At 33.0% G+C, this 24,856-nt stretch overlaps 2 protein-coding genes across 2 annotated transcripts; both read left to right on the top strand.

Moving 5' to 3' along the window:
* Positions 1 to 2,522: 2,522 nt before the first annotated feature.
* On the top strand, positions 2,523 to 11,158 carry LOC144574746 (DNA topoisomerase 1 beta-like). The gene is made up of 16 exons (XM_078324791.1): positions 2,523 to 2,680; positions 3,791 to 4,909; positions 5,517 to 5,711; positions 6,595 to 6,675; positions 6,853 to 6,912; positions 7,001 to 7,095; positions 7,326 to 7,482; positions 7,960 to 8,085; positions 8,237 to 8,317; positions 8,511 to 8,601; positions 8,689 to 8,843; positions 9,123 to 9,191; positions 9,294 to 9,383; positions 9,482 to 9,585; positions 10,123 to 10,291; positions 10,732 to 11,158. Exons 2-16 carry the CDS (start codon positions 3,818 to 3,820, stop codon positions 10,798 to 10,800), a joined length of 2,634 nt encoding a protein of 877 aa, XP_078180917.1. The 5' UTR covers positions 2,523 to 2,680; positions 3,791 to 3,817; the 3' UTR covers positions 10,801 to 11,158.
* A 3,143-nt stretch (positions 11,159 to 14,301) lies between these two features.
* On the top strand, positions 14,302 to 19,528 carry LOC144574979 (Polyketide synthase, enoylreductase family protein). The gene is made up of 10 exons (XM_078325089.1): positions 14,302 to 14,576; positions 14,832 to 14,929; positions 15,031 to 15,162; positions 15,452 to 15,595; positions 16,164 to 16,266; positions 16,369 to 16,468; positions 17,084 to 17,160; positions 17,741 to 17,819; positions 18,406 to 18,524; positions 19,273 to 19,528. Exons 1-10 carry the CDS (start codon positions 14,407 to 14,409, stop codon positions 19,364 to 19,366), a joined length of 1,116 nt encoding a protein of 371 aa, XP_078181215.1. The 5' UTR covers positions 14,302 to 14,406; the 3' UTR covers positions 19,367 to 19,528.
* Positions 19,529 to 24,856: the final 5,328 nt, after the last annotated feature.

Below are 24,856 nucleotides of genomic sequence, written 5' to 3'. Positions count from 1 at the left end.
CTTATCGATGGAAAAACAGAGGTGGAGGTGGAAGGCGGAGATAGAGGTGGAAGAGGGAGAGGGAGAGAGAGAGAGAGAAAAGAAATAAAGGGAGACAAAATTTACTAATTAATTTGTAGGGACCACTAGGTAGTTAGAATTGGTAATTATAAATAGAAAAGAAAACTAGTTAGTTGGAAGAAGAAATGAGAGAAGAATAAATGAAAGAAGATGTAATTACCCTTGAAAATATACTTGTATATCAAATATTATTCTATTTAGAAACTACAATATTTTTAATATGTACAAAATCACTCGATTTGAAAAGTATGTATCATTCAATGACTTTTTAATTTAAAAAATGTAAAATTTAGTATCCGAGTATATTTTACAAACATATGGATCGGTACATGAATTCAAAACAACTGCTCTGAATTAACTTATGATTTAAGAGTTACAATAATGTTTTACGTACGAAGAACAAAACAGTTAAATTGCTACGTAAGTTACATTCCATAACTAAAAAAAATGTCGTATAAAATATCTCGTCAAACTTTGAAGCGAATGATTAATAAAAAAAAAATATAATCCCATGCAGAGCCGAAGGATTTGGATATATTCCCGCAATTATAAAACGAGATATATATTTGCGCCGTCTGATTTAGATTGGACCGCATCTAAGAAGTTCTGAAAGACCCTGATTTAAATGCAAATGAATTTCGACCGTGAGATGTAAAATTACGGTTGCGATCTGTCAGGAGAATCGTATTGTTTATTCATAGTTGGAGAGGAGCCTATATGAGCTGAGATGCCTGGCCCAGTTGGATTTGGGTTTGGGCCGGGCTTTAAGAAAAAGCATTTGATTTTCCTTTTTGCACACGCAAATAAGCCCGAGCTTGCACGGTACGGAAAGCACAGCTTCATCTAGAGGCGTCGATGACGAATCCGTATCCTCTACGGTATTGCAGAGGATCACCCTCACTTTACGGTTTGAGATTAAATCTCAATCGGTTTAGGATTCGGATCGCAATGGGGGGCAGTATTTTTGTGCTTTGCGATTCGTTCCAAGTTAAAATGAACGGTTGAAATCTAGTAATTGTAAAAGATTCCCTTATCAGGTATTGGAGAGGATGTGAATTCGTCGATGACACCCTTTTTATCCAATCTGTTACCTGTATCGTATGCTAAAACACAAGTACGACCGTAAGAATAAGATTTTTATTTTCATTAGTTGATTGAGTACAAATAAGGGTGTAGATTTTTTGCGTTATTTTACACGTTATTATATGAAATAACTTAAAAAAAATTAATTATATATAGAGATATATATTTGTTAAAAATGATACATGATACAATAAAATTTTGTATTTTATTAAATTTTTATAATACAAATTAGTTGTATTTATAATAATTATTATTTTTCTTGTTTTGAAAAATATATTATCGAAAACACAAATTAAGATGTCAGAGGCACTGTTTTATCTGTTTACCGATTCGTACCGTATTCAACAAAATGGATATATATATTCATTATCATAATGAGTACGGATATAAAAATATCTTCACTCAATCCATATCGTACCCGTTGACACCCATAGCTTCATCTTGACAGATTCTTTTTATTTTTTAATCCTTAGCATTAAAAAAACAAATTTGCCTGAAGTCGGAAAATTTTCTGAACATAGCAAAAATATTGTTGTTGTGGATAACATTTCTTTTTGTTGAGGCGAGTCAGCATTTCACTCAACACGTAAACTAAATATTATCGCAATTTTTCTGAGTAATATTTGCTTTAGGATAAAATGTTGTTATACATTATTGAAACCTTTTCTTTTTAGAGTGAAATGATGTTAATGAGATTAGATACATATACAAATACAAATTAGATAATTTATTAAAAAAATATTAAAATTCATAATATTTATCTAATTATAATGATGAATAAGATAAATTTTTTCACAATATGTATTGAACTATATGATATATATCTACTTTTCAGATACAAATAATTAAAATTTAAAACATATTCGTATTCGTATCCACACGAATATTTAGATGCAGATATCCGTATCTAATTTTTCAAATACAAATTAGATATTATCTGCTTAGTTTTCAACCCTATGGCTATAATTGGTTGAGACTTTGTTATACTTCATTTATAGCATTTCTCTAGGAGTGAATTATTGTTAATGACATCGTCTTAGATCAACACAAAAAATAATGTTTTACCTCATTACAAAAATATAATGAGGTTCTCTATGGGCGAAATGCTATTAATCTACGATATTTTATCTCAGCAGAAAAATACTCTAAATGTCGATATTTTTATTATGTATCGAAATTTTGCTGATTTGATATTATATATTAATTTTCTTTTAAATGCTACGGAACTAAAAGAAATCTGTCACCTTGAACTTGCTTATTTCTTTTATTTTTTTTGGTATTATCTTTTTCCTTTTATTTTTTTGTTCGTTTTGTTTTTGTTTTTCATGCTCTGATTGGAATTTGGTGAATTTTATATTTTTCCTGAAGGCGATTTAAAAGGGGGGAAGCCAGGCCTCGAAACTCTCCTCGTCTAACCCTATCGCACTCTCCCCCCTTCGCCTAATCTCTCTACAACCTACCGAGTTGTCTTCGCCTTCTCCGGCCATCGCCGGAGCTCTCACCAACCGGCGACCTGTCGTATTTGTTCGCGCCTCAGGTAATTGATCTCTCTCTCTCTTTCCCGCCCCCTCTCTCTCTGCCGTGCTGCTTATCTAATCACGGCTGCATTCTGCTCCGTGCTAGATTTGTATCAATCTCTGAGCTGGAACTTTGGGTTCGATTGGTTGAGTATAGATTTGTTTGTATACTGGGGGAAAGTGTCATACTTTGAAACTTTTCCTTTCAATTTTCTAGCGATTATTCCAATTTTGTCCATCTATTTATTGTTTATTACCTAGATTAGTTTTTTTTTAATCTTGCTATTGGAGTGGCTTTGTATAAATCAGGATCAATCTCTGTATTTACATGGAGTAACTATTTGCATCTATAATCTGTATTGTCAAGTAAAAAATAAAAAACCAAAAAAAGGTTCTCTACCCTCTTTTGAAAATGTAGCCATGATAATTATTCATGCATTGAGTCAACCTGATTTAAAGTTTGAGTCTTTGAGAAGAGAAGATTTAATTGTTATTCTCTGGTGTATTTCAAACTTAGATAGTTATACTTCAGACTAGGTACTGATGATTCGATAATATTTATCGACCATATCATCAGCCCCAATTTGATAATATTAGTCTTTACTTTTAATTGATTACATTAGGAAATGGGAATATTGATAAATTAAGTGAGTTAGATGGGTGAATAAATAATTTTAAAGTTATAATTGGGAAATATATAAATCAAAAAGTTATGATAATTATCATGCATTGCCATGCCAACCTGATTTAAAGTTTGAGAATATAAGATTTAATTAGTTTTTTTTTCCGGTGCATTTGAAACTTAAATAGTTACATTTCAGACTAGGCACTGATGATTTGATAATATGAGTGAGGCTACTGTACAATGCAAAGCGCTCATAGTTCTGTACTATGGATCTGTATCTTCATTTTCAAAATCCAAACATTTTATCCAAACCATTCAACATTCTCTCCATATGAAAATATATTTGGAGGCCAAATTTTACATTTTTAAGAATGTTTCTACTATTTTACAAGATAGGTCAACAATCTTTACATCAAGTGTCTTTTTAGAACATTTTCTCTGGTGCATTTGAAGCTTAAATAGTTATATTTGAGACTAAGCACTGAATATTTCTCTTGCATATCAGGTGGATGCTTTTTTTTAAATTGAAGAAATGGCAGTTGATGGGTGCATAAAGCCAGTGCCGTATAACCCTCCGAACGACGATTCTGACGATTCTGATGATGCCCCCTTGACTTTCAAAAGATCCTCGTCTAAGAATAAACCAACAACTGCAAAACCGGCCCCGCCTCTACCTAAGACTACAAAACCGGCCCCGCCTCCACCTAAGACTACAAAACCGGCCCCGCCTCCACCTAAGACTACAAAACCGGCCCCGCCTCCACCTAAGACTACAAAACCGGCCCCGCCTCCACCTAAGTCTGCTAGACCTCTGCAAACCTCAACCAATGGAGAAAACTCCAACCCGTCAAAGGGAAAATCAATCGCGTCTACCTCAAAACAACCAGTATCTAATGAAAGGACCACTTTGAAGAGAACCCTAAAATTAGAGAAAGACTCTGACGACTCTGATGACGAGAAACCAATCAGTAAAAAACTTAGTCTTTCTTCATCAGGTCAAAAGCCGGTTTCAAGCAGTACCAGTAAAGTGGTTTCTAATAAGGAATCAGTAAAGAAGAAAGAGGCTTCAGATGATTCTGCCGATGAGAAACCGTTAAGTTCTAGGTTTCCTAATACCACTGCAAAATCCTCAAACACATCTAAAACAACCCCAAGTAGTACCCGTGTACCTGATTCAGACGATTCAGAGGATGAAAAACCTTTATCCTCTAGATTTGGTTCATCACAAAATCATTCCAAGTCAAAAGAGCAAGTAAAAGCTACTCCTGGTACGAACAAAGGCTTAAACAAGCGGCCCTTAAGCAGTAGTGGTACCAGTGCTGGTACGCCATCTAGTTCTGTGAAAAAGGTGAAAATAGATGCAGGGCCCACAAGCATCAAGTCCACCAAGGATTTGAAGAAGAGCAGCACTAGTTCTTCAAAGAAGGACTTCAAGAATAAATCAAAGTTGAAAAATAAAAACACAAAAAATTCTAAGTTTAAAAAACCACCTGGATCGGGCGGCGGCAAGAAATGGACCACTTTGGTGCACAGTGGAGTTATCTTTCCACCCCCTTACAACCCTCATGGGGTAAAAATGTTATATAACAGGCAGCCGGTTGATCTAACACCTGAACAGGAGGAGGTAATTTGGGTTTGGTAATTTAATTTTTGGGGAATTTCATGTATACCCCTCAAAAACTTCGAGATTACGTATTTTCTCCTCTAAAATTCATAATATCATATTTACCCTTCTAAAATTCAAAACTCACAAATTTACCCAATTTTGGAGGGGAAACATGTAATTTTGAGATTTTTGAGGGGTATACATGAATTTCCCCCTTTTATTTTCATGGTAAATTGGAGTCCATATCCTCTGAGATATCTCAAAGCCAAGGTCAAGATTTTTTCAGTGCCTATTCAGAATGCAGGGGTAAGTATTATTGTGCATTGAGATTCGTGCAGAAAGGTTTTGAACGGTCCAGATTTTCCACATATCGACTCAGAAGTTTGAGATATCTCAGGGTATGCAAATTCGGTAAAATTGGGGGATCTTCTCTGGAATCATAATTTCATTGGGGTATAATTAATGAGGCCTTTAATCGGCCTTATTTTATCCAATTAGGAACAACTATAGAAATAGTGCTGTGTCATAGAATCTGAGTCAGAGTATTCTTCTATAATTATATTATCGGAATTTATTAAGCAGTATCTATTCCTTTTTTTTTAATGAAATTTTTTCCTGTTGTAAGGTTGCGACAATGTTTGCTGTAATGAAAGACACAGATTATGCGTCAAAACCAAAGTTTATAGAGAACTTTTGGAATGATTGGAAGGAAGTACTCGGTAAAAACCATGTCATAAAAAAATTTGAGCTATGTGATTTCACCCCTATTTACGAATGGCATCTCGCTGAGAAGGAGAAGAAGAAACTCATGACCTCGGAGGTAAATTTACAAAAATTAAAAGATTTGATGTTGACTTTGTAAACCTGAAATAGTGAATAAACCTTGAGATATCTGTAACCATGCAAAATTAGTATCTATAGGGTTCAGAGTTTTAATATTTGGTCTATTCGGCCGAATATTCGTATTCGGTCCAATATTCGGTTTCGAATATTCGGCCGCATATTCGGCCGAATATTTTTTTCCGCATATTATTTATTCGGCCGAATATTTCCGAATAGAGAATAAGAATCCGAATAAGAACCGAATATTTCCGAATAGAGAATAAAAATCCGAATAAGAACCGAATAAGTTATAATTTCATTTATTTAAGTTTGAACTTATGTTTTATTTATGCTTATTTGTAGTTTTGTAATTTGTACTATGGGTTGTTAACTTGTTCTAACTTGTGTTATGTTTTATTTATGTTTATTTGTAATGTTTATCTATGTTTATTAGAGTTAATGCCTATGATTTTTTATTTGAAAATCCAAATATATAAATCCGAATATTCGGCTGCATACTATATATGCGGTATTCGGTGGCTTTCTGAATACCGAATAAGAACCAATTATTAAAACACTGATAGGGTTTATAGATAGCATCTATAAACCTTATATCTTGATTATAGACAGAAATAATTAAATGAAGAAATGAGGAGTCTGTCTGGTTAAATTTTTATGTTTTGCAGGGTTATGCATGATATTTTCCTGTGCTCTGTCAATGCATGTTATTTTGCACTATGCAAGTACTTTTGCTCTCTTAATTTGAAGGATGATTTGGGGTTAAAATTACCTTTTTAATAATGAGGAAACTAAAGAGGCTTAAAAATTCTATCCTATATTTATCCAGCTTAATGAAATGTCAACAATTTCGATTGTTACAGGAGAAAAAAATCTTAAAAGAAGAAAAGCTCAAACAAGAAGAGAAGTACATGTGGGCCATAGTTGATGGAGTCAAAGAGAAGGTTCTCTCTCACTCTTTTTTTTTTCTTGAAAATTTTTGGAGAGGCTGCCAAGGGAATTTTATCTCTCTCGCTCTTCTTTTTTGTTGAAAAACTTGTCAGAGGCTGTCAAGTGCTCTCTCTCACTGGCATGACATTCTATTGACAATGCTTTCATTTTTTTTTTTTTTCACTTTTTAGGTTGGCAACTTCAGAGTAGAGCCACCTGGATTATTTCGAGGCCGTGGAGAGCATCCTAAGGTTTTGTACAATAGACAAATAAGTAAATTTAATAATGTATATTCAATAGACAAATAATATCATATGTTAATCAAATTATTTAATGTAGATGGGTAAGCTCAAACGGCGCATCAGGCCTAGTGACATAACAATCAATATTGGAAAAGGCGTTCCAATTCCCGAGTGCCCCATTCCCGGTGAAAAGTAACTTTCTTCTTATTTTAATTAGTTTATATTTGTTGTCTTCTTCTTATTTTTTATCATCATTAATTTTGCTTATGGAGGTACTTTTCTTAATTGTGTTCCTTATAGACAGCTTAAAAAAATGTCAAGGCTTGATATGCTTACTCTAATTGAATAAATTTATAAATAAAAATAAACAAATAAAATATCCGAAAGTACAATTTTTGATTGAAATTGATGTTTGTTATTAGGTGGCGAGAGGTGAAGCATGACAACACAGTGACATGGCTTGCATATTGGAGCGACCCCATAAACCCTAGAGAGTCGAAATATGTTTTTTTGGCTGCTAGTAGCTCTTTAAAGGGTCAGAGTGACAAGGAAAAGTATGAAAAGGCGCGCCTTTTAAAGGTATCTCTATTTTTTCATTTTGAGTAGGGTTAAAATGTCCACATCTTTATCTCCATTTTCAAAGTTCAAACAGTCGATCTGAACTGCTCAACATGATCTCCATATTGAAAACCAAATTTTATATTTTTTGAAAAAAATGTACTAATTTTTTAGATAGGTACAAAATCACTGTTTTTGGATTGTCCAAAATCTTCTGAAAAACAATGATTTTGTGCATATCTAGAAAAGCAGTAAAAAGTTTCAAAATATATAAAATAAATAAAATTTTGGTCTCCAAGCACATTTCAATATGGAGATCATGTTGAGCAGTTCGGATCAACTATTTGGACTTTGAAAATGGAGATGAGGATGTGAGGCATGATTGGGGCATGAAAACAATGGGGCATTTTAACCCAGCTCTTTCATTTTAAGACACCTTTTAAATTTCTATGCTTGTGTAATCCTTCAAATTGATTCTTATTTCTTGAATCCATGCAGAAATATATTCATGGTATTCGTGTAAATTATACAAAGGATTTCGGTAGCAAAGATGCTACTCGGAGACAGATAGCTGTTGCCACTTATCTCATTGATAAGCTTGCTCTCAGGGCGGGCAATGAAAAGGTGCCGTTGATTTAGTTTTAATTACAAAATAGATATCTTTTAGGCCATATTTAAGAAAACTAATAGTGCCATTTATTTTGTTTCAATCTCAAAATAGATATATTTTAGGCCATTTAAGAAAACTAACAGTGGCATTTATTTTGTTTTATAGGATGACGATGAGGCAGATACGGTCGGTTGTTGCACTCTTCGTGTGGAGAATGTCACATGTTTGCCACCTAACAAGTTACAGGTGAAAATAGCAACATGCATTTTCTAATTGCACTAGGAATTTTTTTTTTTGTGTGTGTTAAAACTCTCTCTCTAGTTTGACTTCCTGGGTAAAGAGTAAAGGAAATCTCTCTTTCTAGCAACATGCATTTTGTAATTGTACTATGAAATTACCTTTTTTGTGTTAAAACTCCTCTCTCTCTCTTTCTCTCTAGTTTGACTTCCTGGGTAAAGATTCGATAAGATACTTCAATACGGTGGAAGTTGAGTTGCCAGTTTACAAAGCTATTGAGGATTTTCGAACCTGTATGTCTTTCTCTCGTCTTATTTATATTATTCTCTCTGTGTGTGTGTCTGTCTTGTTTCTCTTAATCTGTTGGCATGATTGAGCAGCAAAAAACAGTGAAGGGAGAAGAAAAGGACCAGGAGATGATTTATTTGATAAACTTGACACTAGTAAATTAAATGCTCATTTGAGGGGACTTATGCCTGGCCTCACTGCTAAAGTTTTTCGTACCTATAATGCTTCTATCACCTTAGATGACATCGTAAGATTCCTTTAATCTTTTTTTTATTTTTTATTATTATTTTGGGAATTTAGTGTTATGAAATTATACGATTTTGATAGATATCAGGTGGTTATTCTTTAAAAGAACATTCGATTAGAATCATTGTTATATGTATCCAAAAGATGGTCGCTAAAAATTGTATCAAATTTTTAATCTGTGAAACAAGGGATGTCCTGTTTCTGTTTTGAAGTTTTGAAATATATATGCATGTTGCCTAAATCATTATTGATTTGTTTATTTAATTTTCTCTGTGTACAGTTGAGCCGTGAAACAAGGGATGGTATTCTCCCAGAAAAGATTGCTGTCTATCAAGGCGCAAATAAAGAGGTAATGCAGCAAAAAAATTATATCATGAACTTTGATTTACTCGCTTCTAAATATTAATTACCTACATCATATTTCCTCTCCTTTTTTAACATTTAAAAATAGGTGGCCATTATATGCAATCACCAGAGGAGTGTCTCTAAATCACATGATGCACAGATGTCTCGATTGAACGAGAAGATAGATGAGTTGAAGGTTTGTGTTTTTTTAAAGGGTTGATTCCAAATCTTGATAAGTTTGTAGTCAAAACAAATTTTGAGTTTGATTTTTGTGATCTATATGCATATATATAGGCACAAAGAGAGGAATTAGAGGAGGATTTTAGTCGAGCCAAAAAAGGCAAGCCTCCACTGAAGGACAAAGATGGGAAAGCAAAACGCAATTTGGCCCCTGAAGCGTAAGAAATCTTATATACTCCTCCCCCCCCCCCCCCCCCCCAATAACCACACACACAAAAAAAGGTTCTGCGGCCCTGGAAAGCTAATCACTTATACTTCTCTGATAATGTTTACAAACTTCTACGAGTGAGGCTATGATACTATGCATAGCACTGATTGGTCCATACTATGGATCAATATTGATGTCCTTATGAAAATTTAACTGCATACTAAATTTCACATTTTTTGGAATTACTATTTTTTAAAATAGGTAGAAAATCGCTACATTTGAATGGTCTATAATTTTTAGATCAAGAGATTTTCTACCTATCTAAAAAATTTGTAAAAAATGTAAAATTTGATCTACAAGTACATTTTCATACGGAGATCAGGGTTGAACAGTTTAGATCGACTGTTTGGACTTTATGGTGATATTGATCCATAGGACTGACCAATCCGTGCTATGCATAGTACCACAACCTCAGTCAACTTGTATTTGGAAGTTTTTGAAGTCCATCAATGAGCAAAATAAATGACTTGGATTATTAAAAATACAGGATCCAAAAGAAGCTGTCGCAAGTAGATGCCAAAATAGAGAAGTTGGAGCTTGACAAAAAGGTAAAAGAGGACTTGAAGACAGTTGCTCTAGGCACGTCAAAGATAAACTACCTCGATCCTAGAATCACTGTTGCATGGTGTAAGCGCCATGAAGTCCCCATCGAGAAGGTAATAATATTTCTTTATGGTTTGTCAACGCATTTGTTGTACCTTTGAAATTTTGCCTTTCACTCAGGAGTAGGGATGAGAAAGACTCTCTCTCTCTCTAGAGTCCCTTTGCGGACAAAGGGATATAAACCCTTGGGAACTAGAAAATATTTTAATTGTAACCCTCTATCATAGTTTTTTTCTAGAAATGCCAAACTACCTCTGAAATTGTAAGAGGCATAACATGAAAGGTTATATAATCTGATGGCCCTTTGTTGAGGACATCCATGATATTTTCTTTATTTTGTTGGGGTGTGTTGTATCTGATACTTTTAAGTTTTAACCTTTTGAGGCAATGCAGGCACTTGTGAAATTTCTCCATCCTTTTTTTTTCTTCTATTCCCTTTGTTTTCATAGTTCTTTCAAAATTGTTTGACTTCATATTTTGAATTCGTTAACAGATATTCAACAAATCGCTTCTGGCAAAATTTTCCTGGGCCATGGATGTTGAACCGAGCTACAGATTTTAAAATGTTATTGTGGCAAGGTGTTGATTTAAATTAGCCTTTTTAGAGGGAAGAGATGGAAAAATTAGAGCCTCCAATTTTTTGTTGATTTAGGAAGTTGCTCTTATTTTTTCTTTTTATCTGGCTGGCTGTTTTGTTACTTAAAAAAAATGCTCTTAAATTTATTCAGTTGTATTGGATAGACATTGAGAGTGACAATATACAGCCCGGTAATTCGAGATTGGGACTGAAATTAGTACAATTAAGTCTTTGTTTATTTATTGTTAAAATGATTTTTAAAATTGATTTATATGAGTAAAGCATTTTGGGTGGGTGCAATGAAATTAAATTATTCTGGTAATGCACACATCTTGAAAGTATATGATGTTTTATTTTGTGTTTACGATGGTTTTTATTTATTTTTTTATTTTCTGGGTTGCTGATGATAGCATTGGTCGCTTGAACAAAATACATGAGAACCCAGATCAGCATATCTATTTTTTAGTGCAAAAAAAGTGAATGCTTGTTTTCTCAATTACAAAAATTAAAGAATGCAATTTTAATTGCAATACTTGTTAACTGGTAGTGGACTAGTGGTATTGCTCGTTTGCTCTTAGTGGAGGTAGCTAGGAATGTAAATTCGTGTCATGACTTGGGTTATGTATTTGTGTTGTGATCATGTCAAGTTTTTACGTGTTGTGTTGCTACTGTTGTAAAATGTTCACAACACGAATAAATCATGTTACGTTCATGTAACATGACAAAAGGTGATGTGATTGGCTGTGTTTTATCATGTTTATCCATTTTTTTTTTAATTTTAAATTTGTGTAGGGAAAATAAAATCTGAAAAAGTGTTAAAAATGTGAAAAAATGTAAACAATTATAAAATAAAGAAATAATGTTGAAAAAAAAAATCATGTAAAAAAAAACAAATTTATTGTTTGAGATAATTAATGAGCCCTAAAAATATTATGTCGTTTTGGTCATGTGTTACTCGTTTTGACTGACACACATGCCGTACGGTGAGCATGTTACTGAACCGTACCACGTACCATGCCATAACATGTCTTATCATGCGTGACCTGTTTAGATCCCTCAGAGTAACATTGCAGCATGGTTGTGTGGTGAAAATTTGCCCCTGAAAAGCAAAAGTTGTTTGGATTTGAGTTGTCCGACCCATGTAAATTAGGAATCCGTATCCTCTGCATTAACTCAAAAGAGAATTTTTGAGTTCAAATCTCAATCGTTCAATCTATTTTAAAATTAATACAGACTAGATCTACACTAATATTGAAAGAACTCTTATGTTATATATAGGTGGCGGATTGACTCCGTTTAATCAGACGGTTGATATTCATTAACTAAAAAAATTCTTATAATGCATTCGTAAATTAGGCTACATACCGAGTGCGTTGAAGGCCTTATTTAGGCCCGTTTTAGCCCATGCTAGGGCAGCACATGCCGGGCGTCTTTATTAATTTCTCTTTTTTGTCTTTTTCCGTTGCAGAGAAAAATAAACCGCCATTGAACCAGGATTAAGTTGGGCCCACAGCAGATGGTCAGGCGGTCATCCCATGATATATGGGGCCCATACCTTTACTTCGCTTCGTTGCATCCGCTGAAAAACGGCTAAACACGCAACACCATCAACCATGACGCAATGTTACGCATCGCATGTACTAGATTCAGTAAACTCAGTGGATTTTTCGGATGTTTCCTGTTTGATGCCCCGCACGCATATTTCTAGGATTATCACGTGGCGAATCTGATGCCACGTCCGCGTTTACCCCTTTAAAACTCAGTATTCAATTTTTCCGGAAATGGCCTGCAGTATTGCTCCAATTCTCAACAACTACTGCTTTGCATTTATCTCCAACAAACTACTATTTTTTAGATAGAATTTGATAGTTCTAAATTTTTTTCAAAAATAATAATTTGTAGTAAAATATTTTTCAAAAGAGTAAGATTAAAATGTCCTTTTGTTTTTTTACCTCAATCATGCCTTAAAATTTTTATGTTTTAAAGTCCAAATAGTTTATTTAAAATGTTCAACATTATCTCTGTATTAAAATGTGCTTGAAACTCAAATTTTATATATTTTTCTAAAATTTTTAACTACTTTTTTAGATGAATTTTTAACTATTTTTCTAAAACATTATCTCCATATTTTTACAAATATAAAGTATCTGTAAAGGATAAAAAAAATGATTTATTTTTTCAGTATCATACAAGAAGCTAAATTATTGATTTGGTTCATTTAGTAATTTCTTAGGAACCAAATTATTGATTCAGTTTTGTTGGAAATTTATATACATATCATGCATTTATTATAAATAAGGATTGAGATATGCATAAAACTTTAAAAGGATCAAATTAATGATTCAATTTCTTCTAATGTATAATAAAAATTCTCTCTCTTTCCGACAAAATATATTTCTAAAAATATAAATTATGCCTCAAAACTTGTATGCGTAGTAATAGCGTAATTATAACATCTTCCAGGGCTTATAACTAATCGTTATTCTCTATATAATGACCCCAACGTGTACTCCGTATTTTAACACTTCCCATTCAGTTCATAACAGACCATTCTACATATCTAGATATTCTATACCAATCAAAAGAAGATTAAAAAAGAAAAAAAAAAAGAAAAGAAAGGAAAAGCGCAAAAAGAAAGAAAAAAAGAAGATTAGCAAGTAGGAAGAGATGGAGATTCAGTCATAAGGCGTATATACATAAATTGCCTCACCATACAATTTACTAAGCTATATATACACATATAAACACACACAGACAAGACATGCATATACAAATTAGACAGATACACGGATAGAGATATATGTATATACGTATTTGAATTATGTATATACGTATATGTGTGTACGTACATTAGCTAGCTCGTCTGTTTTTGTTGATTTATGCACGGTTTTTGGCGAAGGATGATATACGCACACAGTTTGAAGGGCACATGCAGTTGATATGACGCGCACAATAATCTTGTCGACGCGTATGATCGATGTATTTTTTTGGAGGAGAGCTATATATATGTTGGTTTAGTATTAAAAAAGCTAGGATTTAATTAAATGGTTAATTTCATTCTGTTCTCCTTTTCTCAAATATATACATTTGCTTGTTTTAGTATTTTAATTGCTTGTATCTAACTTGTTTAAAGTGCATGGATCCTGACTCTGGTGGTTTGGTAATTGGTACCGGGTGATAAGAGGTACCAGTTTTGAGGTTGATGGTATACGTAGTTTGCATTGTATGTTTGTTATGCTTTGTATGGAGCTCTAATATTTCTGGGCTTAACGGCAGTAGGGTTTTGCAGTTTAATTTCTAAATCGTCTCCGATTGTAATTAATTGCTAGTGTATGAACCATTTATAGTTTCTTTTACAAGCCGAAGATAGCCCAGTGATTTTGAAGGAATCGGGCCGAAAAGCCCATAATTAGATTTGAGTTGGACCGCCTCGTACATAGTATCACTGACAGTGGGATCCAGTCGGTCAGGTGTAAAACACTTTCCAGTTCGAGGTCTTATAGTCTCGACTCTCGACCCTTCTTCATCCACGGAGAGAGAGATCAGAACTGAAGTGCTCGGTCTTGTAATTTCAACTTTTTTAATGATCTAATGGCGTCGCTGAGGATTCTCTGGCGAGCCACCTACAACGCCTTCTCCGGCCCCCGCTCTCTCCCGCGCATTTCGTCGAACACCTTCCGCGTATCCTCTTCCACCGCTCTCTCTCCACCTTCTACGGCCGTCGTCTACGATCACCATGGTCCTCCCGACCAAGTCACCAGGTCGCTTCTCTCTCTCTCTTACGCACGCACGCACCCTAAAAATTGAGGTATCATCTCAATTAGGCTTTTGGTGACTGAGAAGAAGCTCTTCTCAGGCAACTAATTCAAAAAATGCTAAAAGTTAAATCCAAAAGCGAGGAGAATTAGTCTACATTTGAGACGTATATATCCTATGAAGTGTTCTTGCTGTAGTAAAATCTTAATCTTTTTGTCCATAAAACCAAACCTCAAATCTTTAACCTCTCTCTCTCTCAGGATTGTTGAGCTACCTCCGGTTGAAATAAAACCAAATGATGTGTGTGTCAAAATGCTCGCAGCTCCAATCAATCCTTCCGACATCAATCGAATCGAAGGTTTGTTGTTTTATTTTGTTTATTTAAATAAATGCTCATGCTATTCTGTTCTTTATCTTCCCTATTCAATTTAATTTAATTACAATTAATTGGTGTTGAAGGTGTATATCCAGTGAGGCCACAAGTGCCTGCTGTGGGAGGTTATGAAGGAGTTGGAGAAGTTCACACCTTGGGATCTTCTGTGACGGGTCTCTCTGTGGGCGATTGGGTCATTCCCTTTCCCCTTTCTTCAGGTACTTATATTATATTTTTACACAAAATAGTTTGTTCGATACAAATTTGACAAATCGAGGTTGTTTTTGGCATGATTTCGATGAATTGCTACATTGAGTACATGTATGATACTGCCCTAGTGAGGCCTGGTACACAATGTACTGCCAAACATCAATATGGTCATTCATCATATGAATTTTTTTATCCATGTACTACCATACACAAACCCTGTATGACTTGAAATGGAGAGATGAAATTTTTGAGTTACCAAAAAGCAAACATTAATAAAAACCAGTAATGTTGATACAGCGACATGGCAAAATTACGTGGTGAAAGAAGAAGGTGAATGGTACAAAGTGCGCAATGATATACCAATGGAGTATGCAGCTACAGTTACTGTAAATCCACTTACTGCAGTCAGGATGCTTGAAGATTTTGTCAAGCTAAACTCAGGTGTTTCTTTTATAATTCCAAATATCAAATTGTAATTCCACCTTCTCTGTTTTGCAACTGTTGCAATATAACCATAACCATAACCATAACCATAACCATAACCATAGCGAGTCTATGGTACTTTACAAAGTGTGGATCAGCCTGTACTATGGATTCATATCTTTGTTATTCAAAGTTCAAACAGTTGATCCTAACCGCTCAACATGACCTCCATATGAAAATGTAGTTGAAGTCCGAATTTTACGTTTTTAGAATTTTTTTTCACTATTTTTTAGATAGGTTGAAAATCACTACTTTTGGATGGTCCAGAATTTTAAAATTAGGTGATTTTCTACTTATTTTAAAAAATAGTAAAAAATTAAAAAAATATATTTTTATATGAAGATCTTGTTGAATGGTTCGGATTGACTGTTTGGACTTTGAAAACGAATATATGAATCCATAGTACGGGTCATTGTGCACTTTGCAAAGTATCATAGCCACACTCATCATAACCATCTTATTTCACTTTTTGTGGTGACTGAAAAGCAAAATAGTAATTAGATATTAAATGTGTACTTAAAACCAGGTGATGCTATTGTACAGAATGGTGCTAATAGTATTGTTGGCCAGTGCATTATTCAAATAGCAAAAGCTCGAGGTCTCCAAAGCATAAATATCATCCGAGATAGGTTCTACTTTTGATGATTTTCTTTTATGTTTTAAGATTTTTATATGCTAGACTTGGCCGAAGTTCAAAAAAGTTGAATGATTTCTTGGGCAAACTGTTGTAGGCCCGGTTCGTCAGAGGTTAAAGAGAAGCTAAAGAAGCTTGGTGCAGATGTGGTTTTTACCGAAAACCAGTTGGAAATTAAAAACATCAAGGGCCTCCTGGTAATTTTTTCCCTATATTGTTTTTGGTACTGCTAAGTACTCTGCTCAATTTGTTACAAATTTTGTTTTCCTTCAAAAAGAGTGAGGCTATGGTACTATGCATAGCGTATATTGGTCCGTACTATGGATCAATATTTTCATTTTCAAAGTCCAAATAGTTGATATGAACTGTTCAACATGATCTCCATAAAAAAATATACTTGTAGATCAAATTTACATTTTTGTAGAATATTTATACTATTTTTTTTAGATAGGTAGAAAATCACTTGATCTAAAGATTCTAGACCATTCAAAAATAGTGATTTTTCATCTATCTAAAAAAAAAAATAAAAAATTCTAAATAAATTTATAATTTAGTTTGAAAGTTCATTTTCATATGGAGATCATGTTTAACTTAAAATGTTTAAATGTTTGAACTTTGAAAATAAAGATATTAATCCATAGTACGGACCAATCTGCACTATGCATAATAGCATTTAGCCTCTCTTCCTTTAAATACTCCTTTTGATTATTATTTTGTTTGATTGGCTTGAATAATTTTTTTGTATATTACTGTGTATTTGTTGAGAATGCTTTAGCTCTATTTTGATGTGGTAAATAAACTATTTTTACAAGGGTGATTTACCAGAACCAGCATTGGGATTTAATTGTGTTGGAGGAAATGCTGCCGCTTTGGTTCTCAAGTTTTTGAGGTAAATATGTAATCATAACCCTACTTCACTCTCTGTTTATGAAGTAAAATTACACAGCATGGTTCATGAAGTACCGCTCATTTTCCATTTTGGTCCCAATGGTTTATCTGTCTGCATTTCAGTCCCTCAAAACTTGTAATATTTTGGCCCAAAAATCATGTATGAGGTTTAACAGAATCATTTGCTCACACAACCGGTCAATTAGAAGGCTGAACATTTCTCTTAATTGGGCTACATATTTTTTTCCTTTTTAGTAAAGGGTAAAATGGGTACTTTATAAATTTTAAATAAATTTTAATAGAGAAGGCAATCAATTGGGTAAATTTGTGAGTTTTTGAAATATAGATGTGTAAATATGATATTAATAATTTTGTAAATAAGTAATTTTGAGGTTTTTGAGGGATATGCATAAAATCCCCTCTAATTTTTAAGAAGCAAATGGGAATTTCGAAACATCAGTTCCAAAAATAGTAAACTAATGACTCCTAGTAAGCATTTGTGCAATGTACACTTATTTATCTTTTGGAAATGTTAAAATGAATCTCGTTCCTTTTTGCTTTTTTTGTTTTGTTTAATTAAGACAAGGTGGAACAATGGTGACATATGGTGGGATGTCCAAAAAACCTATCACTGTATCCACCTCATCTTTTATATTCAAGGTTAGTTGTCTGATTTCATATGATTTGATCAATTTTTCTGTCAAGTATAAATTTAAATAGGATATGTTAGCTTCTAAGTTTAACCATTTGCTCTTAACCTTGTTGAAGATCATAAAAGTGGTCGCATTGATACCAGATTGGTATGGAACTAAGACAAATGTTTGTTTAATTTGGTTTTGGTGGCAGTTTAAGTGAAAGGGGTCACATTATCATCAGTTCTGCGTATAAAACCGAAGAGAAACAAGAACTTCAAAAGGAACAAAAGTCATTTGTGTAACCCATGCAAAACAACAAATTTGCAAGATATCTATCCCAAACAAGGAAAACTATTACATATTTATTCCCTGGTTTCTTTTTCTTTTCTATCACTGCCCTTCTTTTCTCTTGAATTGGGTCCATAAAATGTGTGGTATTAGTAATAATAGTAATAATAATAATAATAAATAATTGTGTTTATACAAGCATGAGTAAGAAGGGAGTTTTCATATTTTGGCATTGCAGGTTAAAATACTTGATATTTTTAAAATTCCAGGGATAATAGTTGAGTTTGCCTTGAAGAACAAATTAATAATATTTTTTTTTCTAGGATCTTTCCTTGAGAGGGTTTTGGCTACAAAAATGGATGGCGTCAGATAAGGCAGATGAGTGCAAAGCTTTGATAGATTACCTTCTTGACTTAGTAGCAACCGGCGAACTCAAATACGAGTATGGACCAAATTTTTTATTTTTAGTGCAGTATTTGTTTTGGGAGTGAGGCTACGGTACTATGCATAGCACATATTGGTCCGTACTATGGATCAGTATCTTTATTTTCAAAGTCCAAACAATCAATCTGAACCATTAAACAAGATCTCCATATGAAAATGTACTTGTAGGTCAAACTTTATATCTTTTAGAATTTTTTACTATTTTTAAATAGGTAGAAAATCACTACTTTTGAATAGTCTAGAATCTTTAGATCAAGTGATTTTCTACCTATCTAAAAAAATAGTAAAATAATTCTTAAAATTGTAAAATTTAGTCTGCAAGTACATTTTCATATGAAAATCATGTTGAACGGTTCAAATCAACTATTTGGACTTTATAAATGAAATATTGATCTGTAGTACGGACCAATCCACGCTATGCATAGTACCATAGCCTCACTCTCTGTTTTGGTCTCTGAACAGTCAAAGTTCCCATATTGATCAGAGATTATAATTATGCATTTTTGGTCCTTAATTATGGTAGATGAATTACTTGCTAGCATTAATGCAGGAATGGTCATGTTTTTTGGCGATGTGTGTCATTCAACACATTACTCATTTGATGTCATCATGTCTATGATTAAAATTTTATGACACCAATGGTCCAAATTATAATTTCTTGAAGGATTAATTAACATGGTAACTCTGAAATACTTGGGAATTCAAATGAGGAAAAAATAATTATTTTATTTTATTTTGAACTGTAGGATGGAGCTGACTTCGTTCAGTGATTTCAAGGTTGCATTAGATAAGGCTCTTGGCAAATTAGGAAGCCAACCGAAACAAGTTATTCGGTTTTAATTTTGTACAGAGCATGAAATATTACCCCAATATACACCTCGTTTATCCTGATCTTTTTTCTTTTTCTTTTTGTACGTGTTCAATATACTGTGAACTTTTCAATTGGAATAAATATATTTTTTTTTTCTTCATTGTAATTATGAGATGAAATCCTTATCTATGGTTAGCTGGATTCTAAATTTCTAATACCAGTATTTGGTTTTATGTGTGAACTAGCTCTATTACTTGTAGATTATCCAAATCTCTATTTTCACAAGTTCTAAATCAAAAATAATCTTAGATGTTATTTTTTTTTTTACCTTTTAATTTATCGACGCAAGTTATTTATCCATCCAGTTACTTTGCTTTTATGATTAATTTTTAATCGCCAACCTTTATAAAATTGAGATCAGTCTTCTTTAGCAGCTATAAATTTTAGAAGAAGTTCGAAAGATGCAGATAGGGGCCTGTTCGGCAACAACATTTCCCTTCAAAATTCTTAGTAAAACTGATTATATAGGTAACGTTACCAATATAATGTTCAGGAGTATGGTTAAAATACCTATTCTCAAAATCCCAAAGGCTTTTTTCTATTTGTTATGTTGTTGCTCGTGGGAAAATAACTACCACCTCCGACTTTTTTTTTTTTTTTTTGCCAAAAGCTGGAGCTCACAGGCCCCGTTCGGCTAGGGCCTCCTTAAGCCCCCTTAAGGCTAAATGAGCCTCCTTTAGCTTCCTTAGCCACTTAATCTTGCCGAACACCGGTTCCTTAGCGCGGATTAAGACAATCTCATTTAGCCTCCTTTTGTCCGGATCTTAATCCCCTGCCCGTTCCTTAAGGCACCTCCCCCCCTTCCTTTAGCTTTCTTTAGCTATCTTAATCCTTCGCCCCTTCCTTTAGCTTACCGAACAACTCCTCCTTAGCACGGATTATTATTTAATCCACCATGTGTTGCCGAACGGGGTCACAAAGTCTTTACTTTTACTTCTCCAATGTTTAGTTTAATAGTACTGGAATTCTTTCCTTTGCTGAAGAGCTGCTACTGCCGTGAAGCATCCAAAGCTCATTAATTGTTACATAATTGAATTGTCAGTGAAATAGAATAATGTACGCCAGGTGTAGTTCAATATTAAAGTTTGTTCTATTTTTTTTCTGAGAGAAAAGTCCGTAGGCATATATTAAAGTTTGTTCTAGATTGGAGTGTTGGAATCCGTGTTAAAATGGGTGACGAATCTAATAACAATGACACTGACAGGTGGAAAACATACAGGATGGTCCCACGAATCAGTGTAATCCGTTAAATTTTTGCCAGAAAAGTCAATTTTTTTTTGTAAACCATAAATAATTAAATGAATTTTACAGAACCAATATGATATTTTTTTTTTTTTTGAAAAACCATAAGGACCGTGGGGTTCTCACGGTCTCACAATTGCCTTCTCCCCAGACCGTGAGAACCCCACGGTCTGAACCTTTTTTTTTTTTTTGGTTTTCTCAATTCTTTGTAATTGCTGCACAATTTCTGCCGCATGAGATCCCTATTTTTTTTTCTTATTTTCTCCTGCTTTTTCTCCAGACCGAGTGGTCCGCACGGTCTACACAAAATTTACTCCAGACTGTGCGGACGGTCCGGTCTTCATTTTTTTTTTGACGGTTCGGTCCGGTTTTCAATAATTATTAGTTTGACGAATTTTTTTTAATATAAATATCCGCAATTATGAATAAATGATTAGAATAAATGGTTTATGTAGTAATTGTAGTATAAATAAATGGTTTATGTATAATTTTTTCTTTTTGTAGTATAAATAGTTTATGTGTATTTTTTTAGTAGTATAAATGGTTTATGTTGTAATTGTAGTATTAAAAAATAGTTTATGTAGTAATTTATTTGTATGTAGTTTTTTTAGTATGCATGTAGTAATTGTTAAATGATTTATTTATTTGCATGTTGTATCTAGATGCATGGTTTATGTGCATGTATTTTTTTTTAGTATAGATGGTACATGTGGTATTTTTTGAATTATTTATTTCGTAATTATGTAGATGCATGGTTTATTTGCATGTAGTTTTTTTTTAGTGTAGATACATGTATTAATTGTTGAATGAATTTTTTATTTGCATGGTTTATGTAGATGCATAGTTTTTGTGTATGTAGTTTTTTTTAGTTTAGATGCATGTAATATTTTTTGAATTATTTATTTCGTAATTATGAAGACCGGACCGAACAATGAAAATATATATATATATATATATCCTGATCTTTTTTTCTTTTTCTTTTTGTACGTGTTCAATATACCGTGAACTTTTCAAATGGAATAAATATATATTTTTTTTCTTCATTGTAATTATGACATGAAATCCTTATCCATGGTTAGCTGGATTCTAAATTTCTAATACCAGTATTTGGTTTTGTGTGAACTAGCTCTATAACTAGTACTACTTGGCCTGGTGGTGTGTTTGGTTGCGGTAAGAATAGAGCTATTTTCAGAATAGCGGAGCTATTCCTAGAACCTTGTCATTCAAACGACATATAGGAAATAAGAATAGCGGAGGAAAAGCTCTATTCTGCTATTCCGTCAAAACCATGGGTTAGCGAAAAATAGAAGAAACGGGGTTAGCGATATCAATTAAAAATTAGTGCTATTCCTAACATACAATCCAAACAATATTTCTACTAATCTGGAATAGTCAAAGTTAGTGCTATTCTTGAATCCCTTAAGTTAGCACTATTCTCAATCACTAACCCAAAAATTACTATTCTTGCATTAATCCTTGCACCATCCAAACGTACCTGATCCAAATCTCTATTTTCACAAGTTCTAAATCAAAAATAATCTTAGATTTTTTTTTTTTTTACCTTTTTAATTTATCGACGAAAGTTATTTATCCATCCAGTTACTTTGCTTTTATGTTTAATTTTTAATCGCCGACCTTTATAAAATTGAGACCAGTCTTCTTTAGCAGCTATAAAATTTAGAAGAAGTTCGAAAGATGCAGATAGGGGCCTGTTCGGCAACAACATTTCCATTGGAAATTCTTACTAAAACTGATTATATAGGTAACATTACCAATATAATGTTCAGAAGCATAATTAAAATACCTAATCTCAAAATCTCAAAGGCTTTTTTCCTATTTGTTATGTTGTTGCTTGTGGGAAAATAACCACCACCTTCAACTTTTTTTTTTTTTTCTTTCAAAAGCTAGAGCTCACAAAGTCTTTACTTTTACTTCTCTAATGTTTAGTTTAATATTTTACTTACAATAATTGTTATATATGTGATATATGTATGTGATATCTATATAATGAGGAGGGTTCAAATGCACCCAAATTTTTGTGCATCCAAATGCACCCTATCCTTTTTTCTCTGTTTTTAAAGTCCGAATAGTCAATCCGAACTGTTAGATGCGATCTATATATTAAGATGTGCTTGGAGACTAAATTTTACATTTTTTGGAATTTTTTACTATTTATTAAGTCACTTTGAAAAATCGCTGATTCAATGGTCCAGAAAATGTAAAATCAGCGATTTTCAAAGTGGCTTAATAAATAATAAAAAAATTCCAAAAAATGTAAAATTTGGTCTCCAAGCACATCTTAATATATAGATCGCATCTAATGGTTCGGATTGACTATTCGGACTTTGAAAACAGAGAAAAAAAGATTTGAAAGATAGGGTGCATTTGAACCCTCCTCCTATATAATATATATATATATATATATATATATATAGAGTTAGGCTGGGGTGCTATGGATAGCATAGTGGTCTCTATGCTACGGCTCAATATTCGAGTTTTCAAAATCCAAACGGTCGATCCGAACCGTTCATCTTATTCTCTATATTAATATCTGCTTGGAGACCAAATTTTACATTTTTCTGAATTTATTTACTATTTATTAAGTATTTTACAAAATTGTTGATCCAACGGTGGCTGCACAAAACAGTAAAACCGTTGGATTAGCGATTTTCAAAGTGGCTTAATAAATAGTAAAAAAATTCAGAAAATTATAAAATTTGGTCTCCAAGCAGATATTAATATGGAGAATAAGATGAACGGTTCAGATCGACCGTTTGGATTTTGAAAACTCGAATATTGAGCCGTAGCATAGAGGCCACTATGCTATCCATAGCAACCCAGCCTAACTCTATATATATATATATAGAGAGAGGAGGGATCAAGTTACAACACTTGAAAGTTACAACAAAGTTACAACATCATTTTTTTTCATTTTCAAAGTCCAAATCGTCGATCCAAACCGTTAGATATTCAATCTATATTAAAATGTGCTTACAGACCAAATTTTACATTTTTTGAAATTTTTTTGCTATTTATTAAGATGGGTACAAAATCGCTGTTTTTATTAAAATTCTGCACCATTAAAAAACAGCAATTTTGTACCCATCTTAATAAATAGAAATTTTTTTTCAAAAAATGTAAAATTTGGTCTGTAAGCACATTTTAATATAGATTGAATATCTAACGGTTTGGATCGACGATTTGGACTTTGAAAATGAAAAAAAATGATGTTGTAACTTTGTTGTAACTTTCAAGTGTTGTAACTTGATCCCTCCTTAGTCAATTGCTAACGGGTTACCCGTGACCCGTTCCGGGTAACCCGTTACGGGTAACGGGTAGGACGGGTAAAGGGGTACAACGGGTACGGGTAAAACCCGTAACGGGTAGACGGGTAAAACTCCCAAAACATATATCCGGTCCGTTTATTACCCGTACCCGTTGCGGGTTGACGGGTACGGGTACCGCGGGTACGGGTCCGGGTATCCGGGTACGGGTCCGGTCCGCCCGGTTTTTTTTTTTTTTTTTTTCTGTTTTTTCCTTTTTTTTTCTGTTTTTCTTTCCGTTTTTTTTTCCGTTTTTTTTTTCTGTTTTTCTTTCCGGTTTTTGTCTGTTTTTTTTGTCAGTTTTTTTTTTTTTTTTTTTTTTTTTTTTTTCTGTTTTGTTTTTCCGTTTTTTTTTTTTCTGTCTTTGTTTCTGTTTTTTTTTTCTGTTTTGTTTAAATATTTTTTTTCTGTTTTTTTTACAGTGTCGTATAAATATTATTACGTGTTTATAATTCAATTTTTATAATATGAATAGTTCGATATCAAATAGAGTATATATATACATGAAATTATCAACTCGCGTCTTTATAATTTATAAATGAATAAAATTTGTACCTTATATATAAAAATTATTCGTACGAAAATTTGTATATTTATACGGCTAAGTACAAATCTATTTATTTATTTCTTTAAGCAAGTCATTTTATTTTATTTTCAAATTCTCATTATAATTAAAACAATAAAATATAAATAATAATATCTTAAATTAATTTATTACATTAAAAATAATTATGAATAATTTGAAAACAATAGATTAAAAAATAAAAGTTACCCTCCTCCTTTATTCCGGGCTTGGGACCGGCTATGTAAAATAACATAGGCGGAGTTCTAACTTTTTTTTTTGTTAGTAATTGTTCTTTAAAATGAATAATTTAAAAACTAATTGAAATGTTT

The sequence above is a fragment of the Carex rostrata genome, chromosome 23 (genome assembly GCF_964058835.1).
Source record: "Carex rostrata chromosome 23, lpCarRost1.2, whole genome shotgun sequence".
Classification (NCBI taxonomy): Eukaryota; Viridiplantae; Streptophyta; class Magnoliopsida; order Poales; family Cyperaceae; genus Carex; species Carex rostrata.
Note: the sequence above shows the minus strand (reverse complement) of the source record. Positions and strands in the feature narration are given on the sequence as shown.